Source organism: Fundulus heteroclitus, unplaced genomic scaffold, assembly GCF_011125445.2.
Source record: "Fundulus heteroclitus isolate FHET01 unplaced genomic scaffold, MU-UCD_Fhet_4.1 scaffold_44, whole genome shotgun sequence".
NCBI classification, from domain to species: Eukaryota; Metazoa; Chordata; class Actinopteri; order Cyprinodontiformes; family Fundulidae; genus Fundulus; species Fundulus heteroclitus.
In genome coordinates this window covers 2,219,686-2,237,686 of record NW_023396857.1, presented here as the reverse complement: position 1 = coordinate 2,237,686, position 18,001 = coordinate 2,219,686, and the positions used below count along the sequence as shown (strand labels likewise).

The following is an 18,001-nucleotide window of genomic DNA, read 5'->3' as shown; positions in this document are numbered from 1 at the left end:
GGTATTGACCATTATACGGATTTCTTTAGATCAGATCTCTCTTATTGATGCTTTGAACAGACGGTTCTGCTGGTTAAGAATCGGTACTATTGCTACAGAATTTGAGTTTCTCTGCTGGAACATAAATAAATAAATAAAGTCTTTATTTACAAAGAAAACCCAGAACTTCCTTACAGAACAGACTTATTTCATTAATTTTATTACAGCCTTTAATATTTAATACTTTCTTCTGAAAACAGAACCAGGACAATCATTTTGAACATAATTTTCCTTCAGGACATAATAGTTGCACATATATTCCTTTACTTTTGTTAAACTAAGACTTTGGCAAAAAAAAACATTTCATGCACTAATTATTCATTCTCACGAGTAAATATATATATTTTTGAAGAGATTAAATAAAAAGTTAAAACACTTCATCACAATCTGAGCTTTCGTGACAAACGTCCTGTTACTGCAGAGAAAAAACCCGACTGTTGAGATATCAGAGGGCTTTAAACTGCAAATAAAGATATGATGAAAGAAAATCTGCAGAATCACATCCATCCTGTGAAAATTAGTAATACTATATATTAGTAATAGTAATACAGTAAAATGGAGTCAAGGGTCCAACTCAGTCATGTAACAAACCCCGACCCTGCAGGGTCTCACCGGTGGAAACTAGGGAGGTTCTTCACAGCCGTTCTCAACAGATTATACCAGAATTAATGAATATAAATATGATTATGCAGCTGGATGATAACGAATAGACTTTTTAGTTTTTAGCAGTAACCAGAGAAGCGATCGTCTGGCCTCAAACTCAGCGATTATTTCTGTCTGGTGTGGATTTTCATGTGAATATTCAACGTGGACTTTTGGCGAAATCTTTGACCACAAACGTCACAAAAAAATGGCTTCTCCCCCGTGTGGATCCTCAGGTGATCGTTTAAACTCGTCTTCAGGCTGAACCGCTGCTCACAAAACTCACAACTAAAGGATTTCTCTCCTGTGTGGATTCTCATGTGTCTGTTCAGATTGGACTTCCTGCCAAACCTCTGTCCACAGAAACCACAACAGTACGGCTTCTGTCCTGTGTGGATCCTCAGGTGTATCTTCAGATTGGACTTGCGGTCGAACCTTTGTCCGCACACGTCGCAGCAGAACGGCTGCTGACCAGCGTGGACTCGCATGTGGATGTTCAGATGTGTCTTTCGCTCAAACTTTTGCTCACAAACCTCACAGGGGTATGTCTCCTGCCCCGTGTGGATGGTCAGGTGACGGTTTAACGTGGACTTTTGTCTGAACCGTTGTCCACACAGGTCGCAGCGGAAGGCTTTCTGTCCCGTGTGGATCTGGATGTGTCTGTTTAAGGTGGTCTTAAGGCTGAACGTTTGCCCACAAACGTCACAGCTGAAGGGTTTCTGTCCCGTGTGGATTCTCAGGTGATCGTTTAACGTTTTCTTCAGGCTGAAGCTCTGGCCACAAACATCACAACTAAACGGTTTCTCCCCGGTGTGGATCCTCTGGTGGTCATTCAACGTTCTCTTCAGGCTGAACCTCTGGCCACAAACGTCGCAGCAGAACGGTTTCTCCCCAGAGTGGTTCCTCACGTGGACGTTCAGACATTTCTTCAGGCTGAACCTCTGTCCACAGACGTCACAAGCGAACGGCCTCTCCCCCGTGTGGCTTCTGATGTGTTCGTTTAGATAATGTCTCTTTTTGAAGGTTTTACCGCAGTCATCACAGATGAAGCACTTCAGGCTGACGGGGTTTCCACCCGACCCGGGAGCAGCGCTCTGCTTCCAGCCGGTCCTCAGCTCGCCGGTTTCAGACCCCTGGTCTGACGGCAGCTTCAGCTCAGAGTCAGGAAGCTTCTCACCTTCATCCTCCACTTCGCTGTTCTCAGTGTCTGAAGACTTGGAGGAGCCACGGCGAGGGTTCACATCTGGGTGCCTGCTGGATTCTGCTCCTCCACCCTCCTCTTCATCAGTCTCTGCCTTCATCTGCTCAGCTGAGCTGCTGTTTGGAACGTCTCCAGGTTCATCATCCTCATCCTCGCTCTTAACGATAACTTTAATGACTGGAAATCTGCTGGCATCAGCGTCGTCATTCACATCCAGGTCCGCTGCCTCCGGACCGATCCACAGTTCCTCCTCTTCCTCCTTTATGTGGACCGGCTGTGGGTCCTCTTGGTCCGCATCAGAACTCTGTTCCTCAGCAGCTTCTTCTTTGAGCAGCAGCGTCTGCTGAGCATCTTCAGGAAACACTGAAACACAGGATGAAAACCATGAAAACAGCTGCTTGTGTTAATCGTTAAGATTCAGATGTCCTCCTTATGGTTCTGATGAATAAAGATAATTTCTGTGGAGCCGGTTCTGGACTCTCCTTGATCTGATTGTAGCCTCGTTTTCACATAACATCTTTTAGATAAGAAATCCCTTTATTGTCCCACAATGGGGAACAATAAGGATAACGAGCTCATTTAAAGTTAAGTTCTAATGCAAAAGAGAGGAAAGTTAAAATAAGATGATATTGTTCAATTACTGATAATAAAAATAAACATTTGTCATTCTAATGAAATGTGTCTTCTGCATTTAACTAGGGCTGCAACAACGAATCAATAAAATCGATAAAAATCAACAATTAAAAGCGAATTTCACCATCAATTCATCGTGTCGCGCGATTAATGCGTCACTCGCCATGTGGCGGAGCCGTTTACCTGCAGAGCGTTGTAAATAGAGCCACGTGTCGTCTAGGATGAGCCGATACGATACAATTATCGATACGTAGCTCAGCTTGATTTGACTCCAATATCGATATTTATCACTTTCAAATTAATGCTCAAAGTCATTCAATCACCAAAACCAGCCAAATATATTTATGTTCTATTTATTGAACACTGATATATTAACAGGAAAATAAAGTGCTTTTGGTTTAATGCATATTTAACCTATCACAGAAACCAAAAATGTCCCAAACGTCTGATTTTAGGGGCGAAGGTGCGTCTAAAATCCTGTCAGCCGTTTCACAGATTCTTCTCATTGCTCTTCCTCGCTGTGAACAGTAACAGCTGTAATAACGCCCCCTATGTGCTGGGAGGTACATCGATATTGAAAGCCAGAATATTGATATTAAATCATTTTTAAAACCATCAATATTAATCCTTGTATCGGTTTTTATTCACAGCCCTGGTCGTAGATACTGACTGGCTGCTGAGCCAGTTGAAATACTATACAAATAATTCAAATACTGATTTATTTGTATTAGATTCTACTGACAACACAGAGAAAACGACTCAAACTAAGTCCTCAAACGATCAGGAACACGTTGCGCTTCACAAAAAAACAAAAGTAATGACATCTGACATGGGGGGGGAAGAGCCTCACAGAGATACAGGAGCTGAAACAACATGGAGTCATTGATGAGGGGGAAGAGAGCTAAACAGCAGGTAAATAGTTTTTATAAATCTGACGTTTGTCCTTTTTTCAAAGTGAGCAAACATGAACAGCTCTTGGCTCGGCGCTGAGAGCGGATCCTGCGCGGCTGAAGTCCAGCTTCAGGTGTCGCCTGAGTGTCGGTCTGCTAGCTCGTCTAACGCGCTGTTAGCTGTTAGCTTGTTAGCTTGTTAATGACAGGAGTTTAAGTTTAAGTGCGTACCTTTCCCTGATCGGATTAAAATGTGTTGGGATTAAAAGGAAAGAAAGTATTCTGAATGCACCGTTTATACAGGCTCAAAATCTAATAAACAGATTCAGACAGAAATGCAATATTCATGTTAAATAAAGGAAAGACTGCAGCTGATGTACAGAACGATGTAGAGAACTGAGCAATATGCTTCCATATGGGGCGGTAACATGGAGACGTAACCCATAGTTTTCAAAGCGTCTGAAGGGTCGTAGGTCACCGCTCTGCTCCTGCTGCTCGTCCACAGGGACGTGTCCACAGAGACGCGTCCACAGAGACGCGTCCACAGGGACGCGTCCACAGAGACGCGCCCACAGAGACGCGTCCACAGGGACGTGTCCACAGAGACGCGTCCACAGAGACGCGTCCACAGGGACGTGTCCACAGAGACGCGTCCACAGAGACGCGTCCACAGGGACGCGTCCACAGAGACGCGTCCACAGAGACGCGTCCACAGGGACGTGTCCACAGAGACGCGTCCACAGAGACGCGCCCACAGAGACGCGCCCACAGAGACGCGTCCACAGGGACGTGTCCACAGGGACGTGTCCACAGGGACGCGCCCACAGAGACGTGTCCACAGAGACGCGTCCACAGAGAAGCGTCCACAGAGACGCGTCCACAGAGACGCGCCCACAGAGACGTGTCCACAGAGACGTGTCCACAGAGACGGTCCACAGGGACGCGTCCACAGAGACGCGTCCACAGAGACGCGTCCACAGGGACGTGTCCACAGAGACGCGTCCACAGAGACGCGCCCACAGAGACGCGCCCACAGAGACGCGTCCACAGGGACGTGTCCACAGGGACGTGTCCACAGGGACGCGCCCACAGAGACGTGTCCACAGAGACGCGTCCACAGAGAAGCGTCCACAGAGACGTGTCCACAGCAGCAGACACGCCGCCATGAAGGCCGCTGCTCCTAGCTGAGCCGTGACGCTATGATGTGGTCTTAGCATCACGGCTCCCATTGCATCATGATGACACAGCGACGCAGAATCCGTGGAGTCTTTTCTTGATCAAAGCTTTATTGTAACCCGGCGACCCAGATTAGTAATGTACTCTAGTTCTGCTCCCATCTAATCCATCTGGAAAAGGAGGGAAACCACCATGAAACCACAACAAGCGACGCTGGTCAGGCCTCTTCTTTCAAAGAAGAAATGTTGATTCTGACCAATCAGGTGTGAAGCAGCGGCTCCTCCTGCTGTGCTGCCATGTTCAGGTTTGGTTTAAATGTCCCGCCTTAAACCAATTCTGCAACCTGATTGGCCCGAACCGTTTTGGTTTGGACACAAACAGCTGAAACTGGAGCAGGACAAGATGGATTCTGGTGCGTTTCCGCTGCTGTGTGGCGTCTCCTTCTGTTACCTTAGAACCATCCAGACAGAAGACGGCAGACGCCTTAAATTAATGGTATGAACAACCATCCCAGAAAAGAAAAGAAAGATCAGAGCTGAGCACCAAGGCCTGAAAGGTGAACCTAAATTCATGTTTTTGCCTAAATCAGCTGGAAGAGCAGTGATCCAGTCTGCTGTTGCTGTTAGGACAGAATATTTACGGAACCCATTTCATTCACATGATGATGATGATGATGTCCACACAAGCCGAGACGCCACGTTTCACTCAGTTCATCGATCACTGCTGCTGATCTAACCTAAATGACCTAATAATGTCCTCCTGTCCACACAGTAATAAACACACAGGAAACGTTATTCCAGGAAATGACCTTAAATATAGTTTATCACTGTAAAACAAAAGAGCAAATTCAGATATAGAAAAAAGCCTGAACTGGTCAGAGGTATGAAAGCGAGAGAAGTAAGTGACTCCTGCTGTTCCCGACACTCCGTCTGTTCAGGTCTGCCTCTGAGATCCTGCCTAAAATGGTCGTCCGCGGTGGAAATGCGTGTTTTCAGAGGCTGAGCTGCTTACAATCAGCTCTGACAAGCATATGGAATATAATCTGTAGATGGCGCTATTGCTCCATGTGCGTCTGCATCAGCCCTGGGTCTGTCTCTGGCCTGATGTCGTCCAGCCCTAAGTGAAACGCTGTAAATCCAACGTAATCTCGTCCCACATCAGTGTCTGACCTCATGAATGTGTTGCTGCAAGAATAAACACTCCAGAACCTTTTGGACCGCCTTCCTAGAAGAGTTGGAGCCGTTTCAGCTGCAGCGGGTTGACCATGCTGGACGCAGTGGCTTCAGAATACGAGGTCACTGAAGTTTATGTTCCAGTTAATAAGAAAAAAATTATAACTCGCCCCCAAAAACAGAACCCTGACAAATGTTAGGTTCACAGCATCAACGTAGATAAACAAAACTAAAATGAAAAAATTTCCCTGGGGCGTTAAAATAACATTAGTAAAATGTTCATGTTCCTCCATTATATAATGACTAAGGACACATTTAAACTATCAGAGCTAAAACTAAATCATGTCGTGGTCTTTTGAACTTTCTTCAGTTTCATGTTGGATCTTCTGTCCTTAATGGATTCAGAGATACAATAACTTCTGAATCCTTTAAGATTATTTTGTCTCAATAATGACTTTTAAAACTAAAATTAATACTTTGTTCAATACAAAAAAAAAAATGTATTTCAAGTAAAAGTCGCTGTTTCTTTTATTCTGTTAGCCTGTGGGGCTGGTTTCCAGGGCAACCTGCCACTCACAACATGGCGGACGCGGTGACGTATCATTTCTGCAGAGCAGCGGAGCCTGAAGCTGAGCAGAGCTGCAGCTGAAATGAATAATAAAAAATCTTACAGACCTAATCTGTGCAGCCGGTCTAACGGGTTATAATCAGCATCCTGCGCCTCTGCTGCATCCAGTCGCTGCTTGACCTGCTGTCTCCACATCTCTGCTAGCTTTTCTCTCTCCAAACTTTCCTTTAACACTTCCTGAGCAGTTCCAGCTGAGCTTCAAGCCGTTTCTCTTCTTTCCACAGTTCACCAACTGCTGCTCTTTCTATCTTCCAGCTTTATTAACTCTCCCGCTGCTGCTCCGTGGACAAAAACCCAACAAAACACGAAGGACGACGAGCCTTCATCTTCTTCTTCAGCATCTTCTTTGTGTTTAATGGCGGGTAAGAATGCCCCCTGGTGTCCATACCGCCCCCTGCCGCTCAGGAGTATGTGGTACAGGCTCTACTTAAAATAACTACCCTAAATAACAACTACCCTTAATAATAATAATAATAAAATAATAATAATAAAATAATAATAATAATAATAATAATAATAATAATAATAGCCACTTTGTGGCTGTAATCCTCTGCATGTCTCCTCCCTTGCAGACCTTCTCTCCTGCTGCTGCTTCTTCCCAGCAGGATGTGTTGAGACGTTGCATTTGGATAATCTCAACCTTTTCATTCACATATCAGTGACTGCATGGCGTTGACATGACATTAATAAGTTTTATTTAAACATGTCTGATCAGATCTTAGCCTGGATTATACTGCTTATGCTAAACTGTGGACATTAACTAGTTTATCAGTTCTTACATAATTTCTTCCTCTAAGGTCTCAGTGCCATATTTTTAGTGTAAACTCGGACAGCTTATCAACTATTTTTCTCTTTTTCCAAAGAAATGTTAACTATTTGTTTTACAGTAATCACTATTTCCTTTTCCATGAAGATACCCAAGAGAAGCGCGCATCAATCCTCTAAGGTAGGGGCATATAAACCTTTTGTCTTGTGGGACACAATCGTCAAGATAAACATATTTGAAAGCTAAAAGGACAAAATCAGTCCAGGGACTGCAAAGACCCCCCTGGCCTAAGGAGTGTGCTTTAAATCTAAAGCAGGGGCTTCAACCTGGCTCCCCTCCAGGTCACAGGGCGTTCCACTCCACCCTGTTCAGCCATTGTTGGAGTTTGCTGGGTTTTGCTGCAGTTACATCCATCATGTGTGAACATTTCACTGATCCACTGGTAGCTTCAGCCACCTTCAGGTTGGACTACAAAACCACACCGAGAAATAAAAATGGCTGCTTCACTAAACTGGTAAGATGGAAGTCCATGAGCTTTCTTAGCAGGTGTGTAGTAAATATAATATAAATACTGTGATGTAATTGTTAAAAAAAACATTATAAAGAAGAGAGAAAAAACTGAACGGCTTGATAAAAATGACCCAGGCAGAACATGAAGATCTCTCCGCAGCTCCTGGACCGACTACATTCATCTGTTCTGCTCTCCTGGAGACTCCAACATGTATTTAAAGGTATACTATGCAACCGGCGTTGATTTTCCAGCGAGGCTCCCCCCAGAGGGCGAAAGTAAAAGTGCACTGTCATAAAGATGCTCAGCTGTTCTGGTTTCTCCGTCAAGCCAGGCGCGGTTGTTTTGAGCTTAGCAGACAGGCGAACGCAACGAAAAGTGGAAAAAACGGCAGTACAAACAATGCCTAACAGTGAAAGTATGAACATGCAAACAGAGAGAGAGAAACCATTCCAATGCAGTGTTTCCCCTAGGAATTTGCGGGGGGAGACAAGCTTTGCGGGCATATCGAGTTAGTTTTATTTTTTTATTATTATTTTTTTGGAATGTCGGCGAGGCGGTAGCGTGAGGGAAACCCTACAATGTTACTTACAATCGCATCAGCAGAAACGTGAGGTCCGCGTCAGCCTTGCAGCCTTCTTTTTCTTTTAGCTCTCGCCATTCTGAAAATGATGTTCACCCGCGTACGACTCCTCTCTCTGTCCAGAACCCTTTTCCTCTTTCTTGCCTGCTCCAACATGGGCTTTCGCTGTTTTCTCGCTGGTTCCGCCATGATAACTGCACAAATATCACCACCGCGCTAGCAGCAAGCATGCCTTTCACTGCGGGCGTGTAGCAGTTCTCTCCGTAAAGCGAGACCGACTCTCATGATGACGATGCACCAGACTTCTGAGCCTGTGTGTGCGGGCCGAGTGCTCCTGCAATCGCAAGTGCGGTATTTCCCCCACAGACCACCAGGGTGGCCGAGAAAACCTTAGTTCAACCTGAAATGACTCATTTAATCATCCAAAACGGTATGGAACACATTAATTAACTGAAAAATGTTGCATAGTATGCCTTTAAGAGCTAAAAAAGGGGATTTTATAGGATATGCTTTAAGAAATATTTATGTTCTCAAGCCCTTAATTAATTTCTTAATTACCTTATTTCTGATTAGAATTTATTTTTTTCTCTCTTTGATTTTAATTGTTTTTATTGCTGGTTTATGCGTATTAATAGCTCTTCCTGCCCGCTGAGACTGTCACATGAAATGGGCTTTATGGACCAACCTGACCACCTTCCTCCCAGGAACCACTGAGGGTTCTGACCAGCAGCGTCTCCATGTGGACCGCCGGCTGCCATGCTGCAGACTGGAAGACGGGGAGGAGGGCGGGACAAAGCATCGGGACTTCTCGTCCCTTCATCCAGGACGTTGCATTAAGCAAGACCCGGGTCCAGAGGACTGTTCAGTCTGCTGACCTCTGGCAGGAGGTTCAGAACCGCCAGGTTCTGGTTCTGGAGGAGCAACAGCCCACCTTAGGGAAGCCAGCTTCCTTTATTAGGGTTTGTGTGCAACAAACCACCGTGCTACAACCGTTTCTGGTTTAACTGCAGAGAAGCATCTCTGTACAGTTTTCTATTGTTTCTATGATTTAGTTCAGCTGCTCCTCACAATCAGACCGACTCCTGGTTGTAGTTTTAGAGCAGTTCCCAAACTTTTTTAGCCGCACACCCCCTTCAGTGTTCCAACCGGCTTGGCGCAAGCCCCCCCCACAAAATAAAAAATTCTGCTGCAGTTACATCCATCATCCATCATAACAAAAGTTGTGGGAATAAAATTGCTACATAATTTGAATTAAACTGCAATAAAGTTGCAAAATCCACAACAGAATCCTGAGGATTTTGCAGTTGCATCAGTGGCTCAGCCTGGAGCGAGAGAAAGAAAGAGACGCTCACATCAGCCTCACCTCCACAACCTGACACGTCTCTGAAGCAAAGGATTAAACTGATGATCTACCTGTGTGTGAGTGTGAGTGAGAGAGAGAGAGAGAGAGAGAGAGAGAGAGAGAGAGAGAGAGAGAGAGAGAGAGAGAGAGAGAGAGAGAGAGAGGGAGAGAGAGAAACTTTGGTAGAGCAGACCAGGGTAACAATAACAGAGCGCTCCATAAATATGTTATTAATCAGAGAAATAAAAACTTTTACAGCGGCTGCATTCAGCAGGTAGACGCGGCCAGGGCAACACACCTCAGCCCCACCGCTGGTTTGGCCCTGTTTGAATATGCGCTAAAACCGCATCTGTAAAATGAACTGCGCCTGTCTGACTCTCAATGAAACGTATTGCAGCTCTGTGCGTGACCATAGTCAATAAATCACGGAGGCTGCAGGAGGGTGTGGGGGGGGGGGGGATAGGCATCAGTGCTGGTAGAAGTTCAGAGTCACCGCAACATGAGCAGCGCTGTTTGTACGCGCTGCGCGATCCAAAGAGAGACTGTGTCGCTCAGATTAAGCTTGTAAAAACTTTCGGCCCGAATTCATTTGTCCCTCTACTGACGTACACGACGTGAAGCGAGAAAAGAGTTGGAGAGATTTATCAATGACATTGACATTTGTCATTGGTTTGCAATTCACTCGTCTGTTGCCTCCGATTCCCTGGTTTCAGTCAACTGAGCATATTTGCCAGAATGAATGAAGTAGAGGCACAAGCTGCTTCTTCTACGCATTGTGCTTCAATGCGTAGAAGAAGATAAATTCATCTTAAAATATAGTGTAGAACAAGACTTTTTAAAATAAACAGATTTTCATGTCAATACATTTTATTTATTTATTATATTTGCTGTTTTGATTTTAGTTTCCACAAAGGAAATTATTATTTACACGTCTTTATGGTGTGGGGGAAAAAAACACTGTCAAATTGCCATTACAGATTTCAGCTCGCGCGCCCCCTAGTGGCAGCTTGCGCGCACCACAGTTTGGGAATCCCTGTTTTAGAGTGAAGAGCTAAACTGACTGCATTTTGTACACATGAGTGTATGTGGAGTACAATAAAAATCCATCCATCTAGTCTTTTTCCTCAGGTCTACATGAGCTCATATATAGTATAATAATATAGTATAAGCTGTGTGAGAGCAGGAGACAAAAAGCTGCTCACTAGCCTGGGAATCTGGACTGTGACTAGAGGCGTCTTCCTCCAACAATCACCTAATTATACAATCTAAGTTTTACACACAGATGATAATTTAAATGACTTTATGTAGAAGGTTTCTCCCTCTGCGTAAGTATCTGTGTTGAAAGAAGGTTGAACAGCAGAAGAGACGACTACTCAGCTATGACGCCACTCACTGAGGTTAGGACACCAGATGTGATAAATCTGTAACCTTCCCATGATGAATAAATCTTTTTAAGGTAAATGTAGCCGGAGCTTTCCTCTGTGGTGGACCTCTCTCAGGTTTTTGCTGAAGTAACTTGATGCTCCTCTGATTTTATTGACAGTTCGTCTTGCTTTGACTGCGTCCAGCTGAACTTCCCTCCATGCAGTTATTTCATATTACCTCTGCAGGTCCCTCCTCCTGCTGCTCCTAGACTTTAGAATCTCTGCTGGAGCTTACAACGTGCTAATAGCTGCACAGGTTCTGATCCAATCATGAATCCTTTACTGTCCGTTAGCTCATGTTAGCTACTCTGAGAGATGTTTGTTCTATCCTGCATATTGCAGTTTTCTCATGTCATTTAGTTTGTCGATTCTGATAAGTTTGTTTTCTTTTGCTCTAGAACCAATTAATATGAGATTAGTTTGTTTTTTAACGACTAATCCGATCTGTAACCCTGACTGAATTTCCCCATGGAGGAGTTTGTTATCTCTAATCTGGACTTTGGATCTGACTGTGTGTGTGTGTTGGCTCACTGGCCTTTGGACCTGCAGCAATGAGAGGGTCACAGAACTTCAATTTAATTCCTTTTATATAGCGCCCACTTACAACATCACATCATCATCAAGGTTCTCTCCAAAGTCAGCTTCCATCAGATCCTCCAGGTTGGTGAGAAAGTTTCCTCTCTAAGGAAACCCAGCAGGTTGCATCAAGTCTCTCCAAGCAGCATTCACTCCTCCTGAAAGAGCGTAGAGCCACAGTGGACAGTCGTCTGCATTGTTGATGGCTTTGCAGCAATCCCTCATACTGAGCATGCATGAACCGACAGTGGAGAGGAAAACTCCCCTTTAACAGGGAGGAGAACCTCCAGCAGAACCAGAACCAGGCTCAGTGTGAACGCTCATCTGCCTCCACCCACTGGGGCTTAGAGAAGACAGAGCAGAGACACAGAAAGAACAGAAGCTCACATTGACCCAGGAGTACTTTCTATGGTAGAGAAGACAGAGCAGAGACACAGAAAGCACAGAAGCTCACATCGACCCAGGAGTACTTTCTATGTTAGAGAAGACAGAGCAGAGACACAGAAAGCTCAGAAGCTCACATTGACCCAGGAGTACTTTCTATGTTAGATGGTAATAGAGGATGATCTGCCTCCCCTGATGATGTCACAGCTAACAGAACACCAGACCAGGTGTACCTTCTATGAAGATAAAAGAGAGAGAACAGAAAGTTAAAGCTGAAATAACAACAAACAATGCAGACTGGAGAGCAGTAGGAGAACTCAGCAGAGTGAGAGAAATAGACCCTGATGTCCTCCAGCAGCCTAAGCCTATAGCAGCATAACTATAGAGATAGCTCAGGGTAACATGAGCCACTCTGACTAGAAGCTTTGTCACAAAGGAAAGTTTTAAGATTAGTCTTAAAAGTAGACGGGGTGTCTGCCTCACGGACCAAAACTGGGAGTTGGTTCCACAGGAGAGGAGCCTGATAGCTAAAGGATCTGCCTCCCATTCTACTTTTAGAGACTCTAGGAACCACCAGCAGACCTGCAGTCTGAGAGCGAAGTGCTCTGTTAGGAACATACGGGGTAATCAGAGCTCTGATATATGATGGAGCTTGATTATTAAGGGCTTTATACGTTAGAAGGAGAATTTTAAATTCTATTCTTGATTTAACAGGAAGCCAATGAAGGGAAGCTAAAATTGGAGAAATATGATCCCTCTTGTTGATTTTCATCAGAACTCTTGCTGCAGCATTTTGGATCAGCTGAAGGCTTTGAACTGCATTTTGTGGACTTCCTGATAGTAAAGAATTACAATAGTCCAGCCTTGAAGTAACATAATAGAACCTGTTATGTTACAAGCAAAACAAAATAGCTGCCTCTTAAATAGTTTATCATTGTTTATTGTTGCTTGGATGTATGTTGTTACAGAAAGAAAGAAAGAAAGAAAGAAAGAAAGAAAGAAAGAAAGAAAGAAAGAAAGAAAGAAGCGTAGCTTGGTTCCTGGGTCTGCGTTGTGATTGGTTGGGAGGATGTAATGATATTAACCTACATGGCTAGAATGCAAAAAGAGGGGAAACTATTATTATTCTATTGAAGTTTTTATTGACCCTTTTTCTTCAATCATCGATATATATCATTATTGAATTATCGTCCAACCCTAAAACACAATAAACATTAAATCTAAAAAACACAATATTGGGAAAGTTTAATATTTCTATCAGTAATTTTCAGAAAACTGATATATAAATTCATCCCACAGATGGAGATGTTTCAAGCCTTTTTTTTCCTGTCAGTCTAATGATGCTGGCTACAGAGAAGGAAAACCCAAAATTCAGCTTCTTAGAAAACTAAAATATTTTATCGGATTAATAAAGGGATGTTTTAAACAGAAATGCCAGGTTTCTGTAAAGTTTATTAATTTCTCTGCCCTCAGTACCGGGTTTGGGCTCGTTTTGTTTTAATCACTGCAGGCGTGGAGAAGATCAGCCCGTGGTTCTGCTGAGGCCCAGGTTGCTTTCATAGCGGCCTTCAGGTCGTCTGCATCGTTCCATCTTTCTCTGGACAATACTCTGTAGGTTCTCTGCTGGGTTCTGGTCAGGCCAGTAAAGCCCACATCAGTCACGGTCTTTGGATCAGGTTTTGGTGGAATCAGGTGGAAGACCCGTAGTCCTCCCCATGGTGTCACCTACTGACCCAAACTGAGTCCATTTAGACCAGGGGTCACCAACATGTGGCCCGCGGGCACCAAGTAGCCCCCGAGGACCACATGTGGGCCCACGAGTCTGTTCTAAAAACACAGAACCCACCAGTGAGCTGCATATAAAACTTCACTTTATTCCGTTACTCTTCCTGTTTATTCACACCTGCATTTATCTAGATTTAAAAATGATAACATCTATAACAAGGTATAAAAAATATGTTTATTTTACATAAAGTTAAGATGAACTCTGACTCCCTTTGTATGACACAATGATAATGAAGTAGCTCTCAGTTTCACAAAGGCTGGTGACGTGTGATTTAGAGGCTCTGGAAACCTCTGCAGGTCATCAGCTGATCATGGCTGGACGCCAGGAGCATTTATTAAATATTTTACTTTTTCAGAATATTCTTGTTTTCTGAGACACTGAATGTTGGTTGGAATCTGGTGCCTGGCAGAAATCACGGCTCTTCAGCACCACTTCCACATTCAGTGGAACCCCAGAGTTAGTCCAAGAGTAGTCCAACGCTACGCTAAGTCATGTTTCTGTAGAGTTAAACTACCCACTTCTATCTTCTCAACTGTTTTAAAACATCTGTCAGTGAGCGTTCTGTTTTTATAAAGTGTTGATTGTGTGAGATGCTTCTAGAAGATATTTTGGTTGTTTTATGTCAGAAGATTGTGAGGAAAAATAAGACGCTACAGCGTCCATCTAGCGTCCCTATGAGATTTTCAATGCAAATTAGCATCATGCTAACCGTTAGATGTCGGTGTTTTTTTTCAACTGCAGTTAAGTTGAGGGGAATGAATGCAAATGTTAAGTTGTGCATGATTTATAACAATAATAATTATAACTTCAATGTAAGTTGTGATAATAACGTGATGTGTTAGGTTTTTTTATGTTACAGTTCTACTTTGCTTGGGTTGCTAGGTGATAACAACTGGGAGGTTTTTGAAACGGCTCATTTTCCAGACACTAACAAAACATTTAGTTATTGTCAAAAAACTGCTGGATGTTTTGTTTTTTAGCACTTGGACTGTTTCTAGAAGCAGTCACCTAACAAACCTTAAAATGGGCTAAATAGGTTAGAAAGGATAAAGTTGGGTTAATATGATAAATATTCCCAGCAGCATTATGTTTTGTTACCTGTGTGCATTCCCATGTGAGCGTTGGAATTTGGCTTATGGCGAAATCTTTGTCCACAAACATCACATCTAAATGGCTTCTCTCCTGTGTGGATTCTCATGTGTGCCTCTAAATTTGATTTTTGGTCAAATCTTTGTTCACAATGGTCACAATGCAAAGGTCTCTGTCGTCCTCGGATCCTCAGGTCATTGTTGAAGCCGCTCTTTGGGGTAAATCTCTGTTCATAAATGTTGAAGCTAAAGGAATCCTGTCAGGTGTGGATTATTTTGGCAAAAGCTTTTTTCACAAACATCACAACAAAATGGTTTCTGCCCCGTGTGGATTCTCCTGTGTCTGCTCAGACTCGTCCGCTGGTTAAATCTTTGTTCACAAACATCACAGCAGAACGGTTTCTCTCTGAGGAGTCAGGTCGGCTGAAATTGGTGACGGTACAGCGGCATCAGACTCAGCCACCCTCCCCCCCACACTATTTATTTGCTCTAGAACGTTTCACTGAATAAAATCAGCAGTAACATCTTGTTTCTTGTCAATTCCTTACTTATCAAATTTGAGTCGTAATATATAAAAAACATACTAATTTCTTTTTGAACTACTAAGGTATTTGTTTTATTTTGAGTTCATAATTAAAAACACCCCTTGGCTCTTCAAAAATCCTATTTTATCTGTTTACCTGATAAGTTCTTACCTAGTTGTCACCTTTAAATGTGCATTTAAATGTTATTGTTTCTTTAATCTCATGTAACATTTTACGGAAAGTTTCGTTGTGCATTTTACTTTTTATGCTTCTTGAATAAACTTGGGTTGCCTTTATTCACAGAGCGCGACTCAACCTTAAAAACAGATCTCGTGTTTTTTGGCCCAGAGCTATTGGCACAAACAGAGCTAACATCCGCTGGTCTGACTGTAAGCCGCGGTCCGGGCGCCTCCAGCTCAGGCTAGGGTTAGCTTGGGTCCACATAGCAGGGGGCGGAGCTCGTGGGGTGGCGGGGTGGCAATGGACCCTTTAAAATCTGCCCCCCCCCCCCCACAGATGATTGACATGTCATAATACCAGGTCACTCCTGTACAGTAGGGGGCGCTATGTAACACAAATGGTTGCAATCAAACCAACTAGAGGAAGAACTTTACAGAATATAAAAATAAAATAAAAAAGCATCAATCAAAACCTGAAGAAAGGATAGCAGAAAAGATGAGATGTGGAAGAACAGGAAGATGGTTTAAGGATTAAAAAGGCAGAAAACAGGAAAGATTTAAGTTTACCGGAGCTGATTATCACCCCCTGCACCAGACTGTAGAGGAGCTGAGCAGCTCCTTTAGTGACAGACTTAGACACCCTGTCTGTAAAAAGGAGCGCTACCGCAGGTCATTCATTCCTGCTGCTATCAGATTATATAATGCTGCACTGTAACTGTAACCATAACTACAACTGTAATAACCAACATGCAATAACGAATGAGCAATTCTATTAAATACACTGTGCAATAATCCTGAAAGTAGTGACTTCTGCTACTGCTACACCCGAATATATGTCAATACACACGCGTATAAGCCACCGTGAATGTACATAAGACATCCTCTGCCTTATTTCTTTTTGTATTTTATTTTTTTTCCTTTTCTTACTCCTTTTGATCCATGGTATAACGAGGACACACTGTATATATATGATGCACCTCGTCCTACTTGACACCTTCTTCCTATGATTACTGATTACTGAGCCGATGTGACATGTGAATTTCTCCAATGTGAGATCAATAAAGCCTATCTTATCTTATCTTATCTTATAATTATAGAATTAAGTATAAAACAGGGAGTTGTGACCACTGTGGGGAGGATGAAACAGCAGAACTTGTTATTTTGGTATGTCTGAAATATAAGCATGAAAGAGGATTTAGGCTAGAATTTGAAAAGCTTAAATAAAAGTTTAACATAATAGGCACATTGTAAATTAACCTATAGAGCAAACATAGAAATTAATATAAAAAGATGAATAGAATTAGATTTTACTAGTATGTGTTTATACATACATTTTGAGAGAAATTATTTTTAATTTTTTTATGTTGATTTTGATCACAAATATTTTTGATATTTTGATTGAAATTCTTTTTTTACTGAATAATAAAAAGACATTTCCCTGCATACTTTCACACTGGAGTCATGAAACCATGAAGAAGCAGACTCCCACCAGATGGGGGCGCTAATGCGCACCTCCAGTTCTTTGCTGAACTCTGAGAACTAAAGGATGAAGAAGAGGAGCCAGAAAGAATGGAGTCTAGAGGAATATTGGAAACTTGGAATATATAAAGAATATAAGTTTGGAGGAAAGATGGAAAATTAATTTATAAACAGATCTTAAACTGGTTTACCCTCTTTGAGGTCTACCTAAACATGTCTTCATGTTGACTCACCGCAGTTTAACACAGACCATTTATTAAAGAATGTTAAGTTTTAATGGTGCAGGATTGGGGATTTATTTTTATTTATTTTTGTCCTCCTGAATAGAAAACGGCCCTGAGAGCCGCATCTGGAGGTGAGATGATGGAGTGTGGAAGCATCAAACCTGATGTGTGCAGCAGATGTTGGGGGCTGAAAGCAGCATCCAGGATGTGGTGTCTCTGCTCCTCTGCTGCATCCAGTCGCTGCTTGACCTGCTGTCTCCACATCTCTGCTAGCTTTTCTCTCTCCAAACTTTCCTTTAACACTTCCTGAGCAGTTCCAGCTGAGCTTCAAGCCGTTTCTCTTCTTTCCACAGTTCACCAACTGCTGCTCTTTCTATCTTCCAGCTTTATTAACTCTCCCGCTGCTGCTCCGTGGACAAAAACCCAACAAAACACGAACGACGACGAGCCCGCTGCCGCCATTCTTCCGGAGAAACACGAGTCTGCGCCACTGAGCTATATTATACACTGGAGTGCTGTTTGAACGAGTCGCTTTGAAGAAGCCACCAGCCGCCATATTGGTACTCCCTATTTCCCCCCAGTAACTAGGGAATATGTGCGCTACAGCATCGAATAATGAGGATTTTCTCATGTTCAGGGGGATCATAAAACTTTTAAAATGTGAAATGCAATATAGTTTTATGTTATGTTCTAAAAATATCAAGTACTGAGAAAGTCATGTGCTGAAATATTTTGCATTTTATTCATTTAAATATAT

General features: G+C 43.1%; 1 protein-coding gene across 2 annotated transcripts; it reads right to left on the bottom strand.

The window, feature by feature from the left end:
- Nucleotides 1-166: 166 nt before the first annotated feature.
- Nucleotides 167-17,726, bottom strand: LOC105915335 (zinc finger protein OZF). Of its 2 annotated transcripts, none has more exons than XM_036131521.1 (2): nt 17,406-17,726; nt 167-2,245 (listed from the first exon to the last, which is right to left on the bottom strand). In XM_036131521.1, exons 1-2 carry the CDS (start codon nt 17,506-17,508, stop codon nt 807-809), a joined length of 1,542 nt encoding a protein of 513 aa, XP_035987414.1. In that variant the 5' UTR covers nt 17,509-17,726; the 3' UTR covers nt 167-806. The 2 variants fall into 2 exon arrangements, with proteins under 2 accessions (XP_035987414.1, XP_012704861.2); XM_012849407.3 differs by lacking the exon at nt 17,406-17,726 and adding an exon at nt 6,429-6,739.
- Between the last annotated feature and the right edge of the window lie 275 nt (nt 17,727-18,001).

Excerpts from the sequence above, each read along its gene's own strand:
- LOC105915335 (XM_036131521.1), bottom strand. The coding sequence starts at position 17,508 with ATGTGGAGACAGCAGGTCAAGCAGCGACTGGATGCAGCAGAGGAGCAG. Across the intron at positions 2,246-17,405 it reads ACATCTGCTGCACACATCAG|TGTTTCCTGAAGATGCTCAG; the intron begins GTTTGATGCTTC and ends CCTGTGTTTCAG.